Source organism: Silene latifolia, chromosome 9 (assembly GCF_048544455.1).
Source record: "Silene latifolia isolate original U9 population chromosome 9, ASM4854445v1, whole genome shotgun sequence".
NCBI lineage: Eukaryota > Viridiplantae > Streptophyta > Magnoliopsida > Caryophyllales > Caryophyllaceae > Silene > Silene latifolia.
Genome location: NC_133534.1, coordinates 59,961,480 through 59,983,368, shown reverse-complemented (window position 1 = coordinate 59,983,368; position 21,889 = coordinate 59,961,480). Strand labels below are relative to the sequence as shown.

The following is a 21,889-nucleotide window of genomic DNA, read 5'->3' as shown; positions in this document are numbered from 1 at the left end:
TTCTATGAGCATCCTTGGAACTTAGGCATCAACCCAAAATCTTTTGAGTCGCTTAAGTATTATCTTGGAGAGCTCTTAAAAGTTTATATCATTATATTTTCTACCTATAGATTTTATATGTCTCATAAAAATAATGTAGGTGTGATAAATATACTATGTTTAAATAATATAATTAGAATTGTGTTAAAAAATATTCTATCATTAGAGTATAGGTTCTTATCATTTGCACATATTTTAATTATGATAAAAAAAAAATAGAAAACAAACGTCCATGGTAGCATGTGTAATCTATCAAAGTTCAAGGTTACAATGAGAAATTTCCAATATTATAATGATATAGTTAATAAAATTTGCATTTAAAAGAGAGATATTTGTACCAATAAAACAATAAAGGAGGTATTATTTTTTAATTGTTATTTTATTGTCACGCCATCAAACTTAACGTCCATATAACAGCCTTTACATTAGGGGGTACCATGGACAAAAAAAATGGAACCTCAAGGGTACTATAGGCAGATTTTTAAAAGTAGGGGTAACATGAAAAATCTAACAAAATTAAGGGTACCACGGAAATTTCCGTATCTCAATTATGTTAAATTTTTTTGAAAAAAACAACGTACAAATATTAATGGAAATCTTGATCATATTATTAAATTTAAATATAACTATTAGATATAATGAGCGAATTATCGTATTCGGTATTCGAGATCTGGTTGGATGTCGAACTAAGTACAAAAAAGATGGAGTAATTCTGAGTATGTTATTTGTCCCCCATTGAAAAATAATGCAGGTTTGATAAATATATATTACGTATAAATATTAGAATTGTCCCACATCAGAAACAAAATCCAATTTTTGTGAATATATTACTTATAAATAGTAGAATTGTCCCACATCGAAAGATTAGTATAAGGTGGGGTGATTATATGATTATAAATAAGAGTTAACCCACGTATATATTAATCTTTTTTTTTTTTTGAAAGAGATATTTTAATAATATGTAAACAAATCATTAGACATATAATGTAAACATTAAACGCTTATAACGTTTTTTTTTTTTTTTTGCATTATAAATAAGCTAATTAACCCGTTGCAACGCACGTGCATTCAAACTAGTATGTAATATGTTAATAGAATATCTCCTAAAGATACGGTAATATATGGACATTCATATAATATCTCTAGATATTTCGTAACAACCAAAAAATAATACTCCGTGATACTCTTTTTTTTTTTTGGCAGCTTATATAATTTTAATATATAATCAACTGCAATCTCCTCCTTGCGAGTTGCGACCCATCTTTTCTTTCACTTGATTTCCAGAATTCCATTACATTTATCATCGGACTCAGAGCAATATACAGAAATGCAATCACTAGAATGCTCAACGATCACCATATACTTCTGGGTCCAGAAGAACAGGCTATAAGAGAAACCTCTATATGTACTCTGAATACATACACTAATAGTAATATTCACTCTCAGCTTCTCAAAAAGAAAATATATACGGAGTATTTAATATTCACTCTCAAAATGATTCGCCATTGCCCAACTATCGATCCACAGAAACGACTAATATGAAGATATGCTCACTAATTCCACCAATTTACAGAAATGTAGCTGTACCCACAAATAACTTGTGCATCACCTTGTCATATAAAATACCGAAATGAGCAACAATGCAGGGCATGTACATTAAAGAATGCCCTTTACCAATATTTCATGATCTCAATTCTCAGCAAGTCTGCCACTCCATCAGAAGATGTATAAGCCCGTTATGTGAATTGATCAGATGGTATTTCTCATTGATACGGCCATTGTTGACGACATCAGCGAGAGTGATGTCTACAAATCCAAGGGACTCCTGCATTAAGTAAAACATGCTTTAGTTATAGTTGGATATGTTATCACATTGTTTGTTTAGTAAGAGGTAAGTGTTTTTCTTACTTTTCTTTGGAACCCGAAAGTTCTTTTCTTGCTATATATTTCAACATGCAATCTCTCGTGCAAAGGCGCCTCTTCGATCATGAATTCAAAATGTTCGTTCCATCGTGGATTACGATTCTTCTTGATAGTCTGCAACAGCTCAACGTACAGCAGATGTTGAAAACAATTTTGTTTCAAACCAAGTTAAATCTACAGTAACACATCCATGTTGGCAGTAAAATAACTCAGATCAGAGAAAGTAGCATGTAATTTGCTTTTGAGAGAAGATGGAGTTCAGCAAAAATGATTCACAAAACTGTTCATGCTTCTTATACTGTCAAGTAGCATGTAATTTGCTTTTGAGAAAGATGGAGTTCAACAAAATGATTCACAAAACTGTTCATGCTTCTTATACTGTGAAGTAGCAGCTAGCATGGTACCAAATCAAGGTTATGACAACAAAACTCGACCATTCTATAAAGGTTTTGAAATAAACAATAAACGCATTTTAAGGTGCTATTGGTGAGATTAGGCCACGACAGCCGTGAATGCGACATAATTGAAACCGAGATTTAATACAATGGCGGTTGAATGGAGACATTTCTTAAGTGATTTCTATTATAGCTTTATGAGTCATGTTGAAAATCAGAAGAAGGGGTAGATCATAAATAAGTCGGAGCCTTTGAGAAACTTAAACTCTTTGTTCCACCTATTTCATTTACTGTCACATCCACTAATTTACGCTTCTTTTTTTGGATCAGTTCGGGTAGATATTGTCGGTGTTTTATGCATGTACTTGGTAATAGTGTCGATGTTTTATGCGTGTACTGGTATAAAAAGCCGATTGAACAAAAACATATTGAGATGGAGGGAGTACAAAATTGGAAAGATATTCACCTTTGTTTTCCTCCTTTCACCTCTAAACAATATTTGAACATAAGGGTTGGTGTGATGCTCGCCCTCTATGTCCTTAGCTGAAATGACAGAGACCAGAAGCGCCCCTGCTTCACAAATTGATTCATCACCAGAAGCATTTCCTGTGCTGTTCGGCTCGTCTTCTGTCCCCTTAAAACTGTCACTCTCAAGCTTGAAAGGGTCAAAGGTCAGCTCTACTACAAGCTTCCCTCTTTGTTTTTTATTATGGTGATCTTTCATATCGAGACTATGGAGCAGATCTAGTGTAAAAGTCCTCGGCTCATGGGGACTTAGCTGTTTCAAGGGAATTACTTGCATGCCTATCTTATCATCCCCTCCGACCTGCAAACAATAAGCTCCAAAATTAAGCTAATACAGTCACATCAGATACCTTATTGAATAAACTACTTTAGCTGGGAATCTCAAGGCCCTTTATGATGTATGTCTTTTCTACAATCATGAGGGCAAATGCATACAAGTATGTCAAGGTCTCCAATCATTCAACTGAATTTCTATGGTGATAGACAAATTCAGGGCAGTTAGCGGGAGTTGTTCATCCAGTCAAGAAACGTTTCTGAGAGTGTGAGAGAAATTAAGAATTTGAGCATACATCGTCAAAACTACCAACAACATTATACCAAATGACTGAAAAGCTCCTGTCAATTGTGGGGCATCAGTAGTTGTACGTAGCCTTACTCTTGTATTGTTAATACTCGGGAAGCTGTTTTCTGGATGACCCATAATGAAAAATTGCATCAAGAATTGCATCAATGATTTGTCATATCCATAATAAATAAGAAGGGTATCCAGTTTGGTGAATGATCTCGCTTTTTCTCTCATAATCCAGAAGTCTGGACCCAAGGGTAACCAATTACCCATTTCAAAGTATTCGGCAACCTGGCTTAGCGCCTTGGAAAAACCCAATTCTCTTGAATTGGTTTTTAAAGATATAAACTCTGCCCACGATAACAAAACACGTAGTACAAAAACACAAGTTTTCAAGGATACTAGAATCACTGTTACAGTGATAAATTTTATAGGAGTAAACCCGATTTTAGGAACAACAAACTAACAAAATTAGGACAAAGATTATACTCTGTGTTTCACTACACTCAATTTCCATATGTATATCATTAGGATATCTTGGACAAACAAATTTACTAGCTCTAGTGGCATTAGAAAGGAATAATATGGAATTATTACGCTCATCTTCTAGAGTTAATACTCCTTTTGAGACACTTCTGTGGTTATAATGTGTTAAAATCATCTTTAAATTTCCATTCTTCAATGGTAGTTTCTAAGAAATAGTAGTTAAACAATTGAGTTAAACCATAGCGTATAATCTCTTGGAACTTCACAGTTCTCATGTACACTCTACACTAATGGATGAATAAATTTATTTTACACAATGTTTAAGTGGGAGCTTGAGAGTTAAGAAGATAACCTTATCCCAGTCATAAACTTGTAACTCAAGAATCTGTGTTTCTGGATCCTTTACGATAAGCTTGAAATTCTCATTCCACTCAGGATTTAAGTTCCTCATTTTCGTGGATGTTTTCTTCGAGTGTAGCTTTTCACCGCTCAGCCTTAGTTTAACATAAGGATCAGACGTCCCTAAGATGTCCATCTTCAAAAGTTTTGTAGCCCTGATAACTTTCACATGCAATATGCCAACTGGTTTTTTAATAGCAGCTCTGCCAAGAAACATGCAAAAATAATTTGTATAAGATTTACTAAAACATGAAATATGCCAACTGGAAATTACATTTACTGAGCTAGATCTAAGTCACCTAACATAAAATGTGCTTTTAGTAATTAGTATAACGCAGACCACCGGAAACATGTTGAATCATATCTTAATCTTGTGAAGTTTTCCTTACAGGCAAAATGAAGATCTGCCCGTAAATCTCCTGCCTGACAGTGATCTTTTGATAACTTGCTGGGGAAGAGCACCTCACAACAGACACTACATGGTCACTTGCATTTGTCTAATATCGCTACTGATATAAAAGGGTCACAGAGTAAGAGGGTCACTAACGATGATAAAATTCACTAACAAATTAACAATATGAAAAATATCATGAACTAAAGAGTCACTAACGATATTGAAAGTATCACTATTAATATGTATAAATTCACTTTAATTTTTGCGTAAAGTAGTCTCATGGTAGTCTTAACATGAGACTGTATCATAAGAGAATTTGTTAAAACATGACACAAAAAGCGTATTAAATCTAAAATCAATGTCAGACATTTGGTTCCCGATTTAAACATACGCACTATCACAATGATAAAGATAAAAAAGAGATATCAAAAGGTCTTGCACTTGTTAAATAACAGGGTAGGTTTATTATACCATGCATTTAGGAATAGGAATTTCAATTCTTACGTTGAAGTGTCGAGAATAGGAATTTCAAGTGTTTGAGGCCAATGGTAGAGGCTTGAGACTATCTTCTTGATAGATTCCTGCAGGGAGCTAGACAAGTCAGTTTCATGAACTCCTAAATCTACTATGTTTACTACTAAATCATAGTACAACGCCCACCCATATAATTAATTCAATGATTTCACCTGAACAAACCGATAAAGACCAGGTATGGACATGATATCTCCTCCCATTACTTCTAATCCAAAGTCCACATGTGGCTGCTCAAAATGTGACATCAACACAAGGTTATGGGGAAAAAAAAGAATATTTTTAGAGTACACATAAGAATTAGAGGGAGTCGTAAATACCTTTTCCATCAAGGAGACAACAATGTTGGCAAAGCATGGAAAGGATGGAACAAGAGGCCTCAAATGTATCCTTGGAGTAATGAAAATTTGTAGGTCTACAAGCTGATAGAGAAGGAAATTCAGTTTCAAGGATACTTGTTTATAAAGATCTAACTAAGAATGAGCTTAAGAGAAAATTTTAACCTGAAATCTGATTTTTGCAGACATAACCTTCACAGCCAGCACTATATTTGGATTTCCTGCCCATCTAATTGCTGGCTCCATGACCAATTGATTCTCATTTGTCTCGTAAACTTTCAAACCTGTGAATAGCATCCAACGAAAGGAGAGGGGAAAATGTCAGCTAAAGAAGGAGAACTTATGTATGATTTAACATCCTTTATGGCCGTTTAGGGAATATATGGATGCTAAAAGGCAGGTATCTCCAATAGAATGGAGTATATGTTATATTGTTCTCGGCTAGATGAAAAAGTCACACACCTCAATGGCTCTATCACTGAATTTTAGACGCATATGATAGTATCAGTCATTCAAGAACCAAGCAAACAAGATCAGAGCAATTTAGCTGGATGTCTAATCGTTTCAAGGAGTCATAGTTAAGGATTGTCCTGAAAGCTCATGAATATGTCAAGAGGCACAAAAGTCATGCTTCCAAGAACAAAACTATTTTGTTCCATAAGTAAGAACAATGATTCAATAACCGTTTCTATGAGTCTAAAGACTCGTTATTCTTTGACTTTGGCATATAATGAGTAAAGAAAAATGGTTGTTAAACTCTTTATGATTCTTTTCTTGTGAAGTAGCAGAGTGTCAAATGCAGTTTATAAGGCAATTTAATTTTGGGTCATCCGAGAACAGTATATATTTAAATACAACGGTAAGACTGCATAAATGTGTACCCGCACTCTACAAAAGCGAAAGCCATAGAGGCATTGTGGTAATGATGTTGTTGTAGAAGGCACAAAGACGGTACAATACAAGGGGAAGAGAGAATTTGAATTTCTCTCTTATCTTACGTAGGACTGCAGTCTCTACCACTAGCAACCCAACACCTTATTTGTACATGGGGAAACTGCGAGATTCTTGATTAAACTTCGACAAGCGATGACTATCAAAATAGATTTCGGAATAGATCATGCAAGCAAAATCAAAGCTACGACCACATGTGCATCAGTAAGTATTGATATGTATTTTTGGTAAAGAGGAATTCAAGAGCCTACTAACCATGAAAGGTTGGTGGAAGGGTTCCAAGATTAATATTCTCAAACTCAATATCCTTTATCTGATACTTTCCAATGTAATCCGCAAAAATAGGCTTTGTGGTACTTCTAATTGTGTTAGAAATTGCCTGCTCACATTAGATTACAGAACATTAGTTTTTATCACTTGCAGAAAACTAGAAGGTGACCCAAATTTCATATTTGTTAGACTGTTAGAGTTAGAGCACTCACAGTTTGAAGATAAGGCCACATATCCAACATAAACTTGTTCAGCCAATCAACCTGAATGTCATACATGTTAGACAGGCAGAGCACTCAGATAAATCTTGCATATCAATAGTTTCAATATGGTTTTCTGTACTTGGTAAATCAATACTTACTCGTTCATAATCAGGACTTTTGATCCAATTGGGCATCTCAGGCATAAGATCCTGTAGAGTACTTGAATCCCATTCGTGAATTGAAGATATTACTGGCTCCTGAACCCATATATTTAACAAATAAAAATGAGATTAATTCATAAGCCACTAATTAACAAGACTAACCACCTAATCTGCTAAGAGAATTTGTAACTATCTTCACATCAGCACAAAAAATAAAAATAAAAATTAGTAGCATTCTTGATAAAGATTATTCGCAAAAACATCCAAATGGGTTTTAATAATACGTGGCTAGTATTTAATCCTTGTAATGAGCAAGCATGGAATAACTTAATACTATCATTTTGCTTTCATTTGCAAAATTTGCAAGCAGGCATGGAAATGTATATTTCAACAAGATTGCAATTCATTATTTTGTCACTTAATTATGCTCTATGGTATTGTTGAAATTTTAAACGAGCTAACGTGAATACCATCAACTAGAAACCCATCCAAATTATAGGTACAACTTGACCTCCAATTTAAGATGCAAGATCTTGATGTTAAGCCTTGATTAAGAAACATTGACAATGTGCTACTTCAAAACAATACGAACACTGCAGTTGGTTTAGAATGTGAATACCCTTACGGACTAACCACGTGGGCCCACCCCTTTGGCGATAACAGCTTAAGAGCTCATCTTTAGGGAATAATCATCTTTATTCCCTTAAAACAGAAAATTTTAAAATAAATCAGCATCATTAATCATGTTTAGAAAGTCATTACACCTGGAGGAATACAAAAAAGGCAGTTGACCATGTTTATTCTCTTTATTATAATACAATTTGATTTAAAAATAGATATCTGTATGATTTGAAAAACGATTGAGCAGGTCAGTATTTGATGGCAAACAAAAAGAGTATTTTGTATATATATCTGCAACCATTACTCTGGCAAATAAAGGGGAGAATCAGTCTCTGCTAAGGCCCTATTTTATCAGAACCGAAAGGATATATTAACTTTGAACGTCGAAACTACTACACATTCATGACATCAGCATTCAGTAATAACACTCCACTCATCTGTTATTACAAAACGCTCTCACGCCTTGAAATGAAGCGAAGCGCTAATAGTTGAAAAAAAATTGCGAAATTACTTGATGCAAGAGTACACAAAGATACTTGCATAAGATCCCAAAATGAAACTGAAGACAAATGTGCAGTGAAACACAAGAAAATCTGAAAGAACGTAGTCAATGATGTAGGTAAGCAAAACCAAATTTCTTGGACATTAACATAAAGTTAGCGATAACAAGTTGATTAAGCAAGCAAAACCGTAAAAGCCATACAGAAACTGATAAGTGGATGAGCAATAAGTCAATATATATGATGAGAAACATTGCATGAAATAGAGGCATGTCCTTTTCAGCAAGTTTATGTGGCTATCTTAATTACAACATACAACTTTGTCAATCAATCTATTTAAATTTCTGTAAAACAATGTACTTGGACAAGAGTTTAACACTTGAACTTTAAAGTTTAAATGCACAAGAGTTTGAGTTTTCATCTCTTCTATCATCTACTTGGGTTTTTTTCTTCATTTTTATAGCATAAAAATTACTTCCTCCATCAGTGTCAATTGTTATAAAAGGTAAACAAATGATCGAGAGTAAAGTGAAGTATAGAAGCAACAAAAGTTGTTTCACAGCATGACCCAGTCCCTATCTGAAATACAAATAATATTCTATTGAATGAATAGCAAGCAAAGATGACAACTTTATAATCGATGAAGTGATGAACATGATAAAATGATGTGTGTTAGTTACTACTCCCTCCATCCCGGTCAATAGGAAAGTGTAAACTATTACATTTTATATACAGTAATGGTAAATAATGAATGAATGAATGAATGAATGAATGATCAAGTATGTACCTGAACGTGCTTGGGTTTGGAATAAACAAAGAAGAAAAAACCAAGAAGAAGACCAATAGGTAATCCAATGCAATAACCCAGAATTCCTACAAAGGTACTCACTAAACCCATTATCTCTCAATTCTAATCTGTAATAACTTCCTTTTTTTTATTTTTTTATTATTATTCATCTCATGGAATACTACACCACCATCATCCAATAAACGTACATGCATGCATGAGAAATTGAGAATAGATTAATTAATTAATTAGATACAAGGCGATAGAAACAATGTTTAATTTGTCTGTGTAACTGAAAGAAGAAGAAGAAGAAGAATTGTTGGGTTCTGGGTTTGGTGGAAATGTGGAATGGATGTTATATTTACATACAATACAAGTTTGTTTGATAACGTATTACTTTCTGACTTGAACTCTGACGAGAGGCCGCCACTTGTATCATCTCTCTATTCCTTTCCCTTCATTTTCAGTTTCTTTCCTTTTCATTTTAATTCAATTATTTATACCAAAATCCAATCACTCACACCTTTCAAAGATCCTTCCCCTCCTCTTATTTAGATCTCACAAAACTGACCCGTTTCAAATAATAACCTAATCAGCATTCGAATTAAGGACCTAATTCTGACCTGAAATCCAAATTAACCTGTACTAATTCAAGTTAACCCCAATATTACCAAAATAACAAGAGATCAGATTTGTTAAATTAATTATTAACTACTAATTCTTTAAGATTGTATAATTGCTACTCCCTCTGTCCCGTCGTTTGTTTGTCGGTTTGGTTTTGCGACAAAGAGCCAAAGGAAAGAGAGAGAGCCAAATAATTAAATAATGAGTGGAACAAATTGGGTGTGAATGATCAAATTACTCTATCAGTTATTCTTAAAATAGAAAGAAACAAAATGAGTAAGATAATTTTAAAATGGAAAAGAATGACAACAAAAACCAAGGACAGAGGAGTATAATTTTATATCAAATTAGCGTTGATTTTTTTAGTGACAATGAATTGGTGAAAGCAATCATGCATCTACGTTTTCTGGACGCAAGCAGAACTAGCGCTTTCCATGCAATTAACTGGACAACAATGTGTGGCTTGCTCACAAAACCCAAATAGCATCGTCCACCAATTTGAGATTGATGGTTTTTTTGTTTTAGAAGTACTCTAATTTTCAGCCTCTAATTTGGAATGGTTACAATTAGACACCCCATCATTTTCATAGCAAAACTAGTCACATCATATAATATTTTCTTTGTTTATTTACATGTAAGTAGTTAGTGTCACATTTCAACATGTTTTAGTTAAGATTTAGGGTATAATTTAAAGATCTAAGAATAAATATTACAAACATGAGTTTTTCTAGAGACAGTTTTTTGTCAAAATATAGGAAGCAAATCAAGCAATGCATAAACGTTTCATATTGAAATAAAATGACTATCTGTGTTGTAACAAAATCGACATTAAAGAATATACTTTTAATAACTAGTCTAAATCATATATATATATATATATATATATATATATATATATAGGGTGCTGATTTTCGCAGTACTCATTTTACTCATTGCAGTACACTTTGGACAATTATACCCTTCTCATTTTTTCACCCATTTTCCCTCTCTAATCTCTCTCTAATTTTCTCTCTAATTTCAAACATCAAAGCCACTACTTAGACGGTTATTCTCAACATGAAAATCTTGTACTACATTGATAAATTAGTTTGATAAATTACTTTTATAAATTATCTTTATGTACGTATTACATTAAAAAAAGACATTGAACAAAAAAAAAAATCAAAATCAAAAGCATTGATACATATCCTGATACACATACAATACATTGAATAAAAAAACAAATTCAACCATGAATGATTGATTGATGAACCATATACTACGCATCTACGTTGCTGCAACACTACGTACTAGGGGCCACCGTTAAAAACAATCCGACTATACGCCTACTGTCTCGCCGGCCAACCTTTTTCGTCTAAGTGTCCAACCGAACTAACACCGATATTGTAAAAATCGAACGCCCTCTCTCCGCACATATCACCGTACCACTTCACCATTACCACGCGATCGTAGAATGCAAACAAACAATGATATCATAGTACCACTGCTCCAATGACGACTCTCACGTCGCCGACGGACGGCCGTCGAACCACACCGGCAACATGTGGCCATCAACGACCACCAATAAACCACCATGCCATACAAATTAGACCTTAATTATTTTGGCATAAACCTTAATTAAAAGGAATAAAATTGTAAAAAAAAAGTCAATTAAATCATTAACAAGGTATTAACGAATTAAATACCCGATCGTCATTCGAATAATCGCTCATAATTAAAGAATTTTAAGGACGTTGAATAAGGTTAACGTTTAACAATTGGAGAAGGTAAGGAGGAGGTTGAGAGAATTAGGTTTGATGATTTTTAGTTAGGGGTAGACAAATGGAAAAGTTGGTGCAAAAAGTACTACAATGAGAAAAAATCGTACTGCGAAAATAAACTACGTATATATATATATATATAGAAATTGAATCATGTGAGGCACCCTCCTTAGGGTGAGGCGGCTGAACCATTTACTCACCATTGGATCTAATTATTACAAATGCACCAGATGTTGACACGTGTCCCACATATATACTCCCCAACTAACGCACTTCCCTCATTTACAATCTCACTTCCTCTAATTTATTTCTCTCTCTTCCTTCACAGCTACTTTTCCGCCATTATCACCATTACAAGCTCATCTATTCCGCCATTTCCCTTCGTCCTCAATCATTTACTCCGTCATATTTACTTCGTCTTCGCCATTCACTCCGTCTTCGCCATTCGCCATTCACTCCGTCTTCGCCATTCGCTGAACTCCGTCTTCCGCCATTGAAGTCGATTTCTCCTTTTCTTCGTATGTTCCTTTCCGCCATTGAAGTCGATTGCTCAGTTTTCTCTTATTTTTCTATTTTCCTTCACTCGACTTCGTTTGATTTTTATGCATTTCGTTTATGCGCGATTATGCTCGCAATTTGATTGAAACTTTCTCTTATTTTTCTATTTTCCGTTTCTTTACTAAATTATTGTTGTTATTATGCAGGTTTTGATCGCTTTGTGAGCATAATCGAACACAGTAGGAACGCATAAAATCAATTACAGTCAATTTCTCCGCTTTTTCGTATGTTCCTTTCTATTTCAAACTGGTGAAACCAGTAGCTTATTTTGTGAATCTAGGAGCTAAATTTGTGAAACCAGTAGCTTATTGTTATATTATCTTCAAACTTGGACTTAATGTTTGTCATCTGTTTGTTAAGATGTCGTTTACATGCTTTTGTGAAACCTAGAACTTATTTTGTGAATCTAGGAGGTAAATTTGTGAAACCAGTAGCTTATTGTTATATTATCTTCAAACCAGTAAATTTGTCTGCGTGTTGCATTATGTCTTCTGCTGTTGTTGTTGTTGCTTGAGTTCTCATTGAATAAGGTCTGAGATTATTCAAAGGTTTGCATAAATTACACTAGCTACTTTTTGTCTTCTGCTGTTGTTGCTTGAGTGTTAATTGAATAAGGTCTGCGATTACAAATAAGCAGAGAAACAAATTAAGAAGAAAAGAGCAAAATAGATGATTTTAACCACTTATAATGACCAAGTTTCACAAAACAAGCTCTTAGATTCACTGAATAAGGTCTGAGATTCACAAAACAGTGGTCTCAGAATTCACCAAATAAAGAAATGAGCAAAACAGATGATTTTAACCACTTATAATGACCAAGTTTCACAAAACAAGCCTTTAGATTCACTGAACAAGGTCTGAGATTCACCAAACAAGGTCTGAGAATCTAAACCTTTTTATTTTCCCGGCTTTTGTGCTTCCTAGATCTAATTTTGTGACCCTCCTTCACCTTTGTTTATTTTCCCAACTTGTTAGTCCAACTACCTAGGAATTTGTGTTTTGTATTTTCACATTTCTTTTATTTAACTAATATTTGTATTTCACTTGTTTCATAGACAAGTATGACACCTTGGTGCAATGGTTGTGTTGTTAACCTTCTTGACGAAGATCAAGCGTCATTTCGCGCACTTTATGTTACTGAAAAACAAACAGCTATGGATTTCTCTTTTTCGCCGTTAAAGGAAGTTATAGTGCCTGGCCGTCACTATCAAGCATGTCATTCTGTTTTTAATAATTAAGATCTTATGCAAAAAATCTTCTCTAAAATTAATCATTACGAAGATAAAGCACATATGGCGCTCGTATGTCGAAATTGGGCTCAACTATTTCTGAAAAAACAAAACTGCACCTGGGGTCACCTTGGCATATTGGCTTTCTGTAGACATAAATGATATGAATGGTGTTCGGACTATTCGTAGGGGTCCTATAATAGTCTTTCAAACATGCAAATGTTTCATGACGGAGGATATGATTGCCAAATTCTTACTGCATTATCACCAAGCAAAAATTTCATCTCAGAGTACTCATCTCAATGCTCTTGATGATGCTTTGCACGCAGATCACGCTTAATGAGTCATTGCATGTTTTAGCTACGCCGAGTGAAGAACGAGATATAGCTATTGGCATTGCTGCTGACTTACTAGTCACTCGTAGAGATATATCTTTTCTTGACTTACCTTTGATGCTGTATATATAGCCTAGAGTTGTCCCTTGTTTGTAATGTACTATCTGTGTAACTAGGGCTTTTCACTTTAAAGTTTTAACTTTGCCCTTTTGTTATTTTGTATAATTTCGTAGTAGTGTCAACCTTCTGTATAATTATGTACGTCTTAGTTTAGCATTTTGGATAACATAAATTATCATGTAATGTTGTACTTTGTTTTAAATATTTACATGGATCACTTTTCTATGTATAATGCAATGTTCTTTACTTCTGATTTTCTATTTAATTTTGTATTTGTTTTCTTACATATTCTTCCATGCACTTATAATGACCAACTTATTTTGTGACCTTATTTTGTGAATTGTGGAACTTCTTTTGTGAATCTTGTAATTTATTATGTGAATCCTGGAACTTATTTTGTGAATCTTGGAACTTATTTTGTGAACCTATTTTGTGAATCTTAGACCTTGTTTAGTGAATTTTCCTACTTCTTCGTACGGTTTTCCCTTTTCTTACCTATTATCACTTAAATTCAGTTAATTGACCATAGCTTATTGTTATAATGTAATGTTCTTTAACAACTTATAATGACCAAGTTTCACAAAACAAGCCCTTAGATTCACTGAATAAGGTCTGAGATTCACAAAACAAGGTCTGTGAATTCACCAAATAACGGTATGAGCAAAATAGATGATTTTAACCACTTATAATGACCAAGTTTCACAAAATAAGCCCTTAGATTCACTGAATAAGGTCTGAGATTCACAAAACAAGGTCTGTGAATTCACCAAATAAAGGTATGAGCAAAATAGATGATTTTAACCACTTATAATGACCAAGTTTCACAAAACAAGCCTTTAGATTCACTGAATAAGGTCTGAGATTCACAAAACAAGGTCTGTGAATTCACCAAATAAAGGTATGAGCAAAATAGATTATTTTAATCACTTATAATGACCAAGTTTCACAAAACAAGCCCTTACATTCACTGAATAAGGTCTGAGATTCACAAAACAAGGTCTGTGAATTCACCAAATAAAGGTATTAGAAAAATAGATGATTTTAACCACTTATAATGACCAAGTTTCACAAAACAAGCCCTTAGATTCACTGAATAAGGTCTGAGATTCACAAAACAAGGTCTGTGAATTAACCAAATAAAGGTATGAGCAAAATAGATGATTTAAACCACTTATAATGACCAAGTTTGACAAAATAAGCCCTTAGATTCACTGAACAAGGTCTGAGATTCACAAAACAAGGTCTGAGAATCTAAACCTTACTGACCAAGTTTCTTTATTTTGTGAACTTATTTCCCTTGCTTTGTGAATAATAGGCTTTACTGAGTTGTAGGAAGCAAGTCAAGCCAGGATGAAGCGACGTGTTGAGGACGTACTGAAGCTACTGAACCACTCTACTGAAGCACCTACTGAAGCTACTAAACCACTCTCTGAGCCACCTACAAAAAAGACAAGAATTTACAAAGACAGACTGCCTGTGTTGAAGACTCGGATGTCTCCTACTGGGCTTTACAACTTTCTCAACAATAAGGAGAATCCACCATCAGATAAGCAGATTGAAGCTATACAAGAAATGGAATTTGGTTCTCTATTGCATTTTAAAACAGATGTTGTTCTGGGTCACTTGGCGTACTGGCTAGTTTCAAATTATGACCCCTTTACAGGATCGTTGTGTGATGGGAAACTCCTTGTTTTAGAGGAAGATATCCATCTGTGCCTGGGATTGCCAATGGGTCCAAACATTGTCGAAGAAGCAAAAATTGGAGATAAGTGCCCTTCTTATGAGTCTGTTTTGGAGGAGTTCAGAAGTCAATACAAAGGTAGTTCCATTGAGGTCAAACACATTATGCAAAAGCTCTCTACACAAAGAGATGGTGGAGATGATTTCAAACGCACTTTCATTATTTATATCTTCAATGCTCTTTTAGGCGGTGTTGTAGGCAATCGGGCAAGTTTGAGACTTCTTAAAAGTTTGGTAAACACTGAGTTGATCTCCAAATTCAACTGGTGCAATTTCATCAAACGCAAATTGGCTGCCCAAGTTGAGTCTTGACAAAAGGAGGAGTGGCAGACCAAAAAGCTGAAAGAAAATTGGTTTGGTGGACCTATTATGGTCTTGGTTTTCATTTATCTTGACTGATGTGTCTTCAAAGCACGCCTTGTTACTCGGAAGTTTCCAACGCTCTCAACTTGGACTAAAGAAGCTATATCCAAGAGAGTTAAGCAGGAAGTGAATGACAAAAATTCGGACAAGAAAACTTTCGGCAGGGATTCTATTGAGCCTCCAATGGTCCTCAACCACCATATTCCACAGTTGTGTCCTCCTCCTCCAAAGATTGAGCTCGGCCAGTCTTCCAAGTCAACAATTCAAGATAAAGCATCCAACCCCAGAAGGCTGAAAAATTACCTCTACCTGGGAATGAAGGCATTGGTGAGTTTGTCCATAAACTTGCGCTTTCCGCAAAGGCAATGGCTCAAGCTTTTGCGGACTACAAATCACTTGCTAGTCAAGCTCCCTCCAAACTGCCTTCAACAACAACAGTGAAGAAACTAGTTGCAGCTGTAGACGGCATAGCAGAAGGTTTTAAGTTATCTCAACAAGAGGATGATGCTGAAATTGTGAAGGATGTGAAGAATGAGGAAAAGGTGTCGGACATTGTGGATGAGAATATCGTTGAGAAAGTGGTTTACGATATTCATGAGAATGTGGAGAAAGGTGGGAGAATGTGGAGAAAGCTGGGGAGAATGTGGATAATTTGTATGGGTGGACTGAGGCTGATTTGTTGGCGGCATTGGATGCGATGGGTGAAGCTTTGCAACCAATAGCGCAACATCATTCACCACCACCAAATGCAGAATACCCATCCTTTAGGCTCCTAGCAGCTGATGACCATTTGTTGTCTCAACCTGAGCCTGAGCCTGACACATATACTGCTGTGTCATCCTTCCTTGTGGATGTCATCCCTCCTTTCACTGAGCCCACTCCTTTGGTAGGGAACACATCCTCTCACGCTGCTCTGGATGATGTTCTTCCTGACAAGGACGTCACTGAGCCTACAATTATTGAGATAACAGCTACTCCTTCTACTACTGTGGTACAGAAGACAACTCTTGATGTTATTTGCCTACCAGATACTCCACTTGTTTCAACAATCGATAAACCATCTGTCAGTAAACGATCTGTCAGTAATGTCTATATTTGTAAATCGCCACATCATTTGGCAAAGTCGATTGACAGTGTTCCTTGCAAAACCCCAACTACTGCTGCAATCCCATTTCCCTTATCTCCATTACCAATTGAAGAGGATGTTTTGGGTCGTGGTAGGAGGAGGGTTGTAGTTCCAGCTGAAGTTTTCCGATCGCCCTATTTGCAAAGAAATCTTAATATTTTTAGGGATTTGAATCAAGCTGAGAAACAAGTATTAGATTTTATACTTGGGGAATCATATGATGAAACGGAGATTCTTTTCCAAAGTCAATGTCAGACTTTGACAAGGAGCCAGTTGAAGAGTGTGGCTGAAGGCGATCGGATATCATCTCATGTCATAGATGTGTATTGTGAGATCTTAAATAGTATTGAGATATTCAAATCCCGGACTTCCCCTTCTCGTTTATTTGTGCCGTATAGAAATGAAAGTGTTAGTCTTATTACCCTCTACTTTATCCAATTCTCCAAGTCTATTTTACATGATGTTGACTTCTAATCGTTACTCATACTGATCTTATTTTTTGTTCCAGTGTCTCTCCAATGTTGATGTTTCTACAGTTCAACTAGTAAGTCTTCGATTTTGGTCTGCTTATATTTCAACTTAAGTTTATTTTTGTCTTTTTTATTCACTGCATTTTTGTCTTTTTAATTCAGTTTACTTTTTGTCCTTTTTCAGGTTTGCGCTCCAATAGTCTCCGCCTCATGCCCACCTTTCTTGATTTGTATCGACCTCAGAACTAAAAGTAGCAAAGTGCAAATCATCCATCCTATGAAAGGCAGATCTGTTGATTATTCTTGTTTTATACAACCTGTGGTACGTCTATTGTTTCCATTTTTCTTAGGAAAATGTGTGTTATTGTGATTCTACTAGGAAATGACTTTGTGAATGTATGACTTTATTTTGTGAAGCTTACACTTAAGGTTTGTGAATCTTATCACTTTAACTACTTATGTTGACCAAGTTTCACAAAAACAAGCCCTAAGATTCACTGAACAAGGTCTGAGATTCACAAGATAAGGTCTGAGATTCACAAAATTAAGAGCAAAATAGAGGATTTTAAACCACTTATGTTGACCAAGTTTCACAAAACAAGCCCTAATATTCACTTAACAAGGTCTGAGATTCACAAAACAAGGTCTGAGGTTCACCAAAAATGGAAAAGGGCAAAATAGGGGACTTTGTGAAAGTAGGCCTTTATTTTGTGAATCCTAGATCTTATTTTGTGAAACTATGGTCCTTTACCATTTCACTCCAAGTTTTACAAACTAAGATGTATGGTTCAACTGGTGCAATTTCGTAGCTAGTGTCTGTTTTGACAGTATAGTACCTTATATGATTCCTAGATAGTGTGTTGTACCTCACAAAATAAGTTTTGTTTATACCTGTGCTAAGAAAGACTGATTTCTCTTTTGTTCATACGAAAGAAAAGCTCATCCTAAACTTCTTAAACCAAAGTTGCCAAAGATCGACAAGTATTTTGTGGACGCCCGAAGTGTTTATCCCAAAATCAAACCTAACTTCTGATGAAATAGATAATGACATCTATTTATTGAACATATTGGAGAATTACAAAGGAAACAAAAGTGATTGTCCAATAACCATATATACTGTAAGATTACTTTTTCAACTCTATTTATACATTGATAAATATAAATTTTTATAAGTTTGCAACACATTATTATTCCCCTTTTTCCATTTATAGGAAGCTCAGGTGAAGCGTTTTGCATTGAGGGTGTGCTATCCCATTATTACATGTGATAAGAACGTATTAAGAGATAGAGTGAAAAAAGATGCACTAGAATGGAGTTGTGTACCGCTGTAATAACCTTCTTCTTTTAATATTATCAAATTTTTCTTGCAAAACCGTTAGTACTTTAGTTGATTAAATAATGTTATATGTTCGTATTGTGGCAGTGGCTCTCGACCACTTCCTTACAGTGACCAGCAATTGTTGGATTATGTTTGCAGATCAAAATCGGCACAAACTAAATTGTAATGATTTTGCTTTGATTTTACAATATAAAAGTTATATGATTTTGCTTTGATTTTACAATATAAAAGTTATATTGTGAGAGATATTGACTAATTGCATTTCCTCAATATTTAAGTGACGCTATGGTGTCCACTCCGTGGATGGAAGTCACATGACATGCTTTATAGAGCCTTGGACCACGTGGCTTTGTTATGGATCAGGTAAGTATCATTTTCCTTTCCTTTTTCTTTTCATGTTTCATTTTACTTTTTTGTGAATCCTAGAACTTGTTTTGTGAATCCTAGAACTTATTTTGTGAATCCTAGAACTTGTTTTGTGAATCTTGGAACTTATTTTGTAAACTTATTTTGTGAATCCTGGAACTTGTTTTGTGAATCTTGGACCTTATTTTGTGAATCCTGGACCTTATTTTGTGAATCATTTACCTATGTTTTGTTAAATTTGATTTTGTAGGTGATTGATATGTTTGGAGTTAAGTCCACACTCGGTAGATCACCTCTCCTCTACTTGCCAACCACAGTATATGTGAGCTTCAAATCCTTTAGATGTTGATATTCAAGTATTTGCTTTCTTAATGTTGCTCCTCTCTGGTTTATTAAAATGGTCCTACTTTTGTCACATGCAGACCGGTCATGAAGAACGCAACCCAGCTATTTAGGGTCAATACCTGAAGTCTGATTACATTCCATTTTATGGGAGCAATATCCAAAAGGTGAAAGATCCCTCTTCTGCTATTTATGTTCTTTTTTATTTATTTTCGTTCATGTGTATTGTTAATTGGTTTGTCTATTGCAGGTTTTTATCCCTATGCTTAACGATAAGTGCCATCATTGGTGGGCTTGCGTTTGCGATTTAAAGCAAAAACTAAATTTCATCCTCGACTCGAGCATCGATTTACATGCGGATCCTGATAACCACACAGCCCACGAGATTGTATGATTTTTTCCCAAAATATTTTGGAGTATTTATCTTTAGTTTCTTAAAAATATAACCCTGTCATATTTTTATGTTCTATTGGCTTTTTCATGTTCCAGTTGTACCAAGTTTCATCTGTTCTTTGTGGTGGTTCATCTGCATTTGAACCTTTGTGGTTGATGTACATGAACCCAATTGTCAACCTTAAAGTCCCTTAACAAAAAACATGGTATGTAACCATGTATCTTCGTTTTTTAGGCTATATTTGTGTTTTTATCGTACAAGTTTGAATGGTCCCTCTCTGACCAAAACCAAGTACCCAATCCCATATTGCTGAAATGAATGGTTGAATAGTTGATCTTCACTTGAAATGTTTCTTTTACTCATAAATGTTTATTTATTTGTAGTTTTGATTGTGGAGTGTTTGTGCTGAAATGGTTGGATGCGTTGGACAATGAAAGTTTATGGACCAACAGTGAATATTTTGAGGTATAGATTTACGGGTTTTGCCTCCTACCTTGCCATTGCTACATATTAAATATATATTATACTGTATGAAAATCTCTTTTGCAGAAATTGTCTGACTATCGAAAGAAGATAATATTGGAACTTCTTAAATGGGATAAAAATACAAAAACGGTACACTTGCTTGACTTAAAATTAATGCAAAGTCCATTTGGTCATAACTTTGGTGAACATCTCTTAATTGTTACTTGTTTTTTATGGTATAGGTGTTTCATTGATGACATGACAGTCTTTTTGCAAGCAAATGATCTTTCTCTGATGGATATGTGTTCACTGGTGGACATCCCTTGCTTCAGCAGGCCTGCTATATCTATCTTGTGTTGATGTACTCAGTATTCGAAATGGTGAAATTCGGCCATATGACCTTATTTGTTTGTAATGGTACCATGAATTGATTAGTCTGTAGTCTTCTATTTGAGTAGTCGAGAATGTATTTAGTAGTCGAGAATGTAATGCTACAAGAAATTGTGAAACTTGGATTTGATCATAAGATGAGACGGGTGTACTTCGTATGACGGTCTTTTATTGAGAGACAAAGATGTTTAATGCAAGCCACCTTCTCATTTGATTCGCATCTTTTTCTGTATTATGTACAATTACATGTTTAATGTCATCAACTAAAGGCTTTACTTCATTGGGAAACGATGCTGGATTTAGGCTAAATTGGGAAACGATGACATCGACTAAAGACTAAATTTTGACGAAAATCACAAAAATACTTAATGCTGGATTCAGGTCTAGGTTTCATAATTTTATGTTCCAGTTTCACAAGATAAGTTCCAGGATTCACAACATTGAGTAAAAGAAACATCTTAAGTGAAGATCAACTATTCAAGACTTAGTTTCACAATTTCATGCTCCAGTTTCACGTAATTAGTTCCAACATTCTCAAAATTAGGAGTCATGTATTCTTAAGTAAAGATCCACGTGGTCCAGTTTCACAAAATTTCGCAATTTCAAATTTCACTTCAACTTCCATATTCAGTGCTCTCTCTTCAACTTCCATATTCACTAACTGCTTCTCTTTTCAACTTCCATATTCAGTGCTCCAATTTCACATCCGTCTTTGCCATTATCCGCCATTATCGTTGAGCTTTTCGTCTTCGCCATTATCCGCCATTATCATTGAGCTTTTCGTCTGCCATTAGCATTACCGTTTCTACTACCGCAAATTAGGTATTTTCTATCTACTTTCTCAAGTTTCGATTCATCCTCCTTTTGTTTCGTATTTTTCACCATAATTTTCAATCAACTTCTTTAATTCGTCAAATTATTGTTTTTATTATGCAGGTTTTTGTTATTGAGGGTTTAGGGTTTTTGCCAGTTTTTGTTTATGAGGGTTTAGGGTTTTTTTTAGTATATTTCGATTCTCTTGCGTATGGTTTTGTGATTAATTTATCGTTCTTTTGGATGCATGTTCTTTGCCAGTTTTTAAATGTATTGTTGGTTAAGTTTTAGTAGCTGCATCTCATTTGCATTTCGTGAATCTAGGACCTACATGTGTGAATCTAGGACCTAATTGTGTGAATCTCAG

At 34.8% G+C, this 21,889-nt stretch overlaps 1 protein-coding gene across 1 annotated transcript; it reads right to left on the bottom strand.

The window, feature by feature from the left end:
* Window positions 1-1,261: 1,261 nt before the first annotated feature.
* Window positions 1,262-9,560, bottom strand: LOC141599823 (synaptotagmin-3-like). Its single transcript, XM_074419946.1, has 12 exons — window positions 9,089-9,560; window positions 7,178-7,276; window positions 7,029-7,079; window positions 6,802-6,925; window positions 5,761-5,879; window positions 5,578-5,679; window positions 5,413-5,487; window positions 5,231-5,307; window positions 4,286-4,535; window positions 2,824-3,183; window positions 1,948-2,076; window positions 1,262-1,864 (listed from the first exon to the last, which is right to left on the bottom strand). The coding sequence occupies exons 1-12, from the start codon at window positions 9,197-9,199 to the stop codon at window positions 1,736-1,738; spliced, it is 1,626 nt and encodes a 541-aa protein (XP_074276047.1). The 5' UTR covers window positions 9,200-9,560; the 3' UTR covers window positions 1,262-1,735.
* Between the last annotated feature and the right edge of the window lie 12,329 nt (window positions 9,561-21,889).

What these genes read in the sequence shown, in the direction of transcription:
- LOC141599823 (XM_074419946.1), bottom strand. Translation starts at nt 9,199, where the DNA reads ATGGGTTTAGTGAGTACCTTTGTAGGAATTCTGGGTTATTGCATTGGA. An exon ending in CCTTCCACCAACCTTTCATG is followed by an intron (nt 5,880 to 6,801) that starts GTTAGTAGGCTC and finishes TGCTATTCACAG; the next exon opens with GTTTGAAAGTTTACGAGACA. An exon ending in CCTATTCTCGACACTTCAAC is followed by an intron (nt 4,536 to 5,230) that starts GTAAGAATTGAA and finishes GTTTCTTGGCAG; the next exon opens with AGCTGCTATTAAAAAACCAG.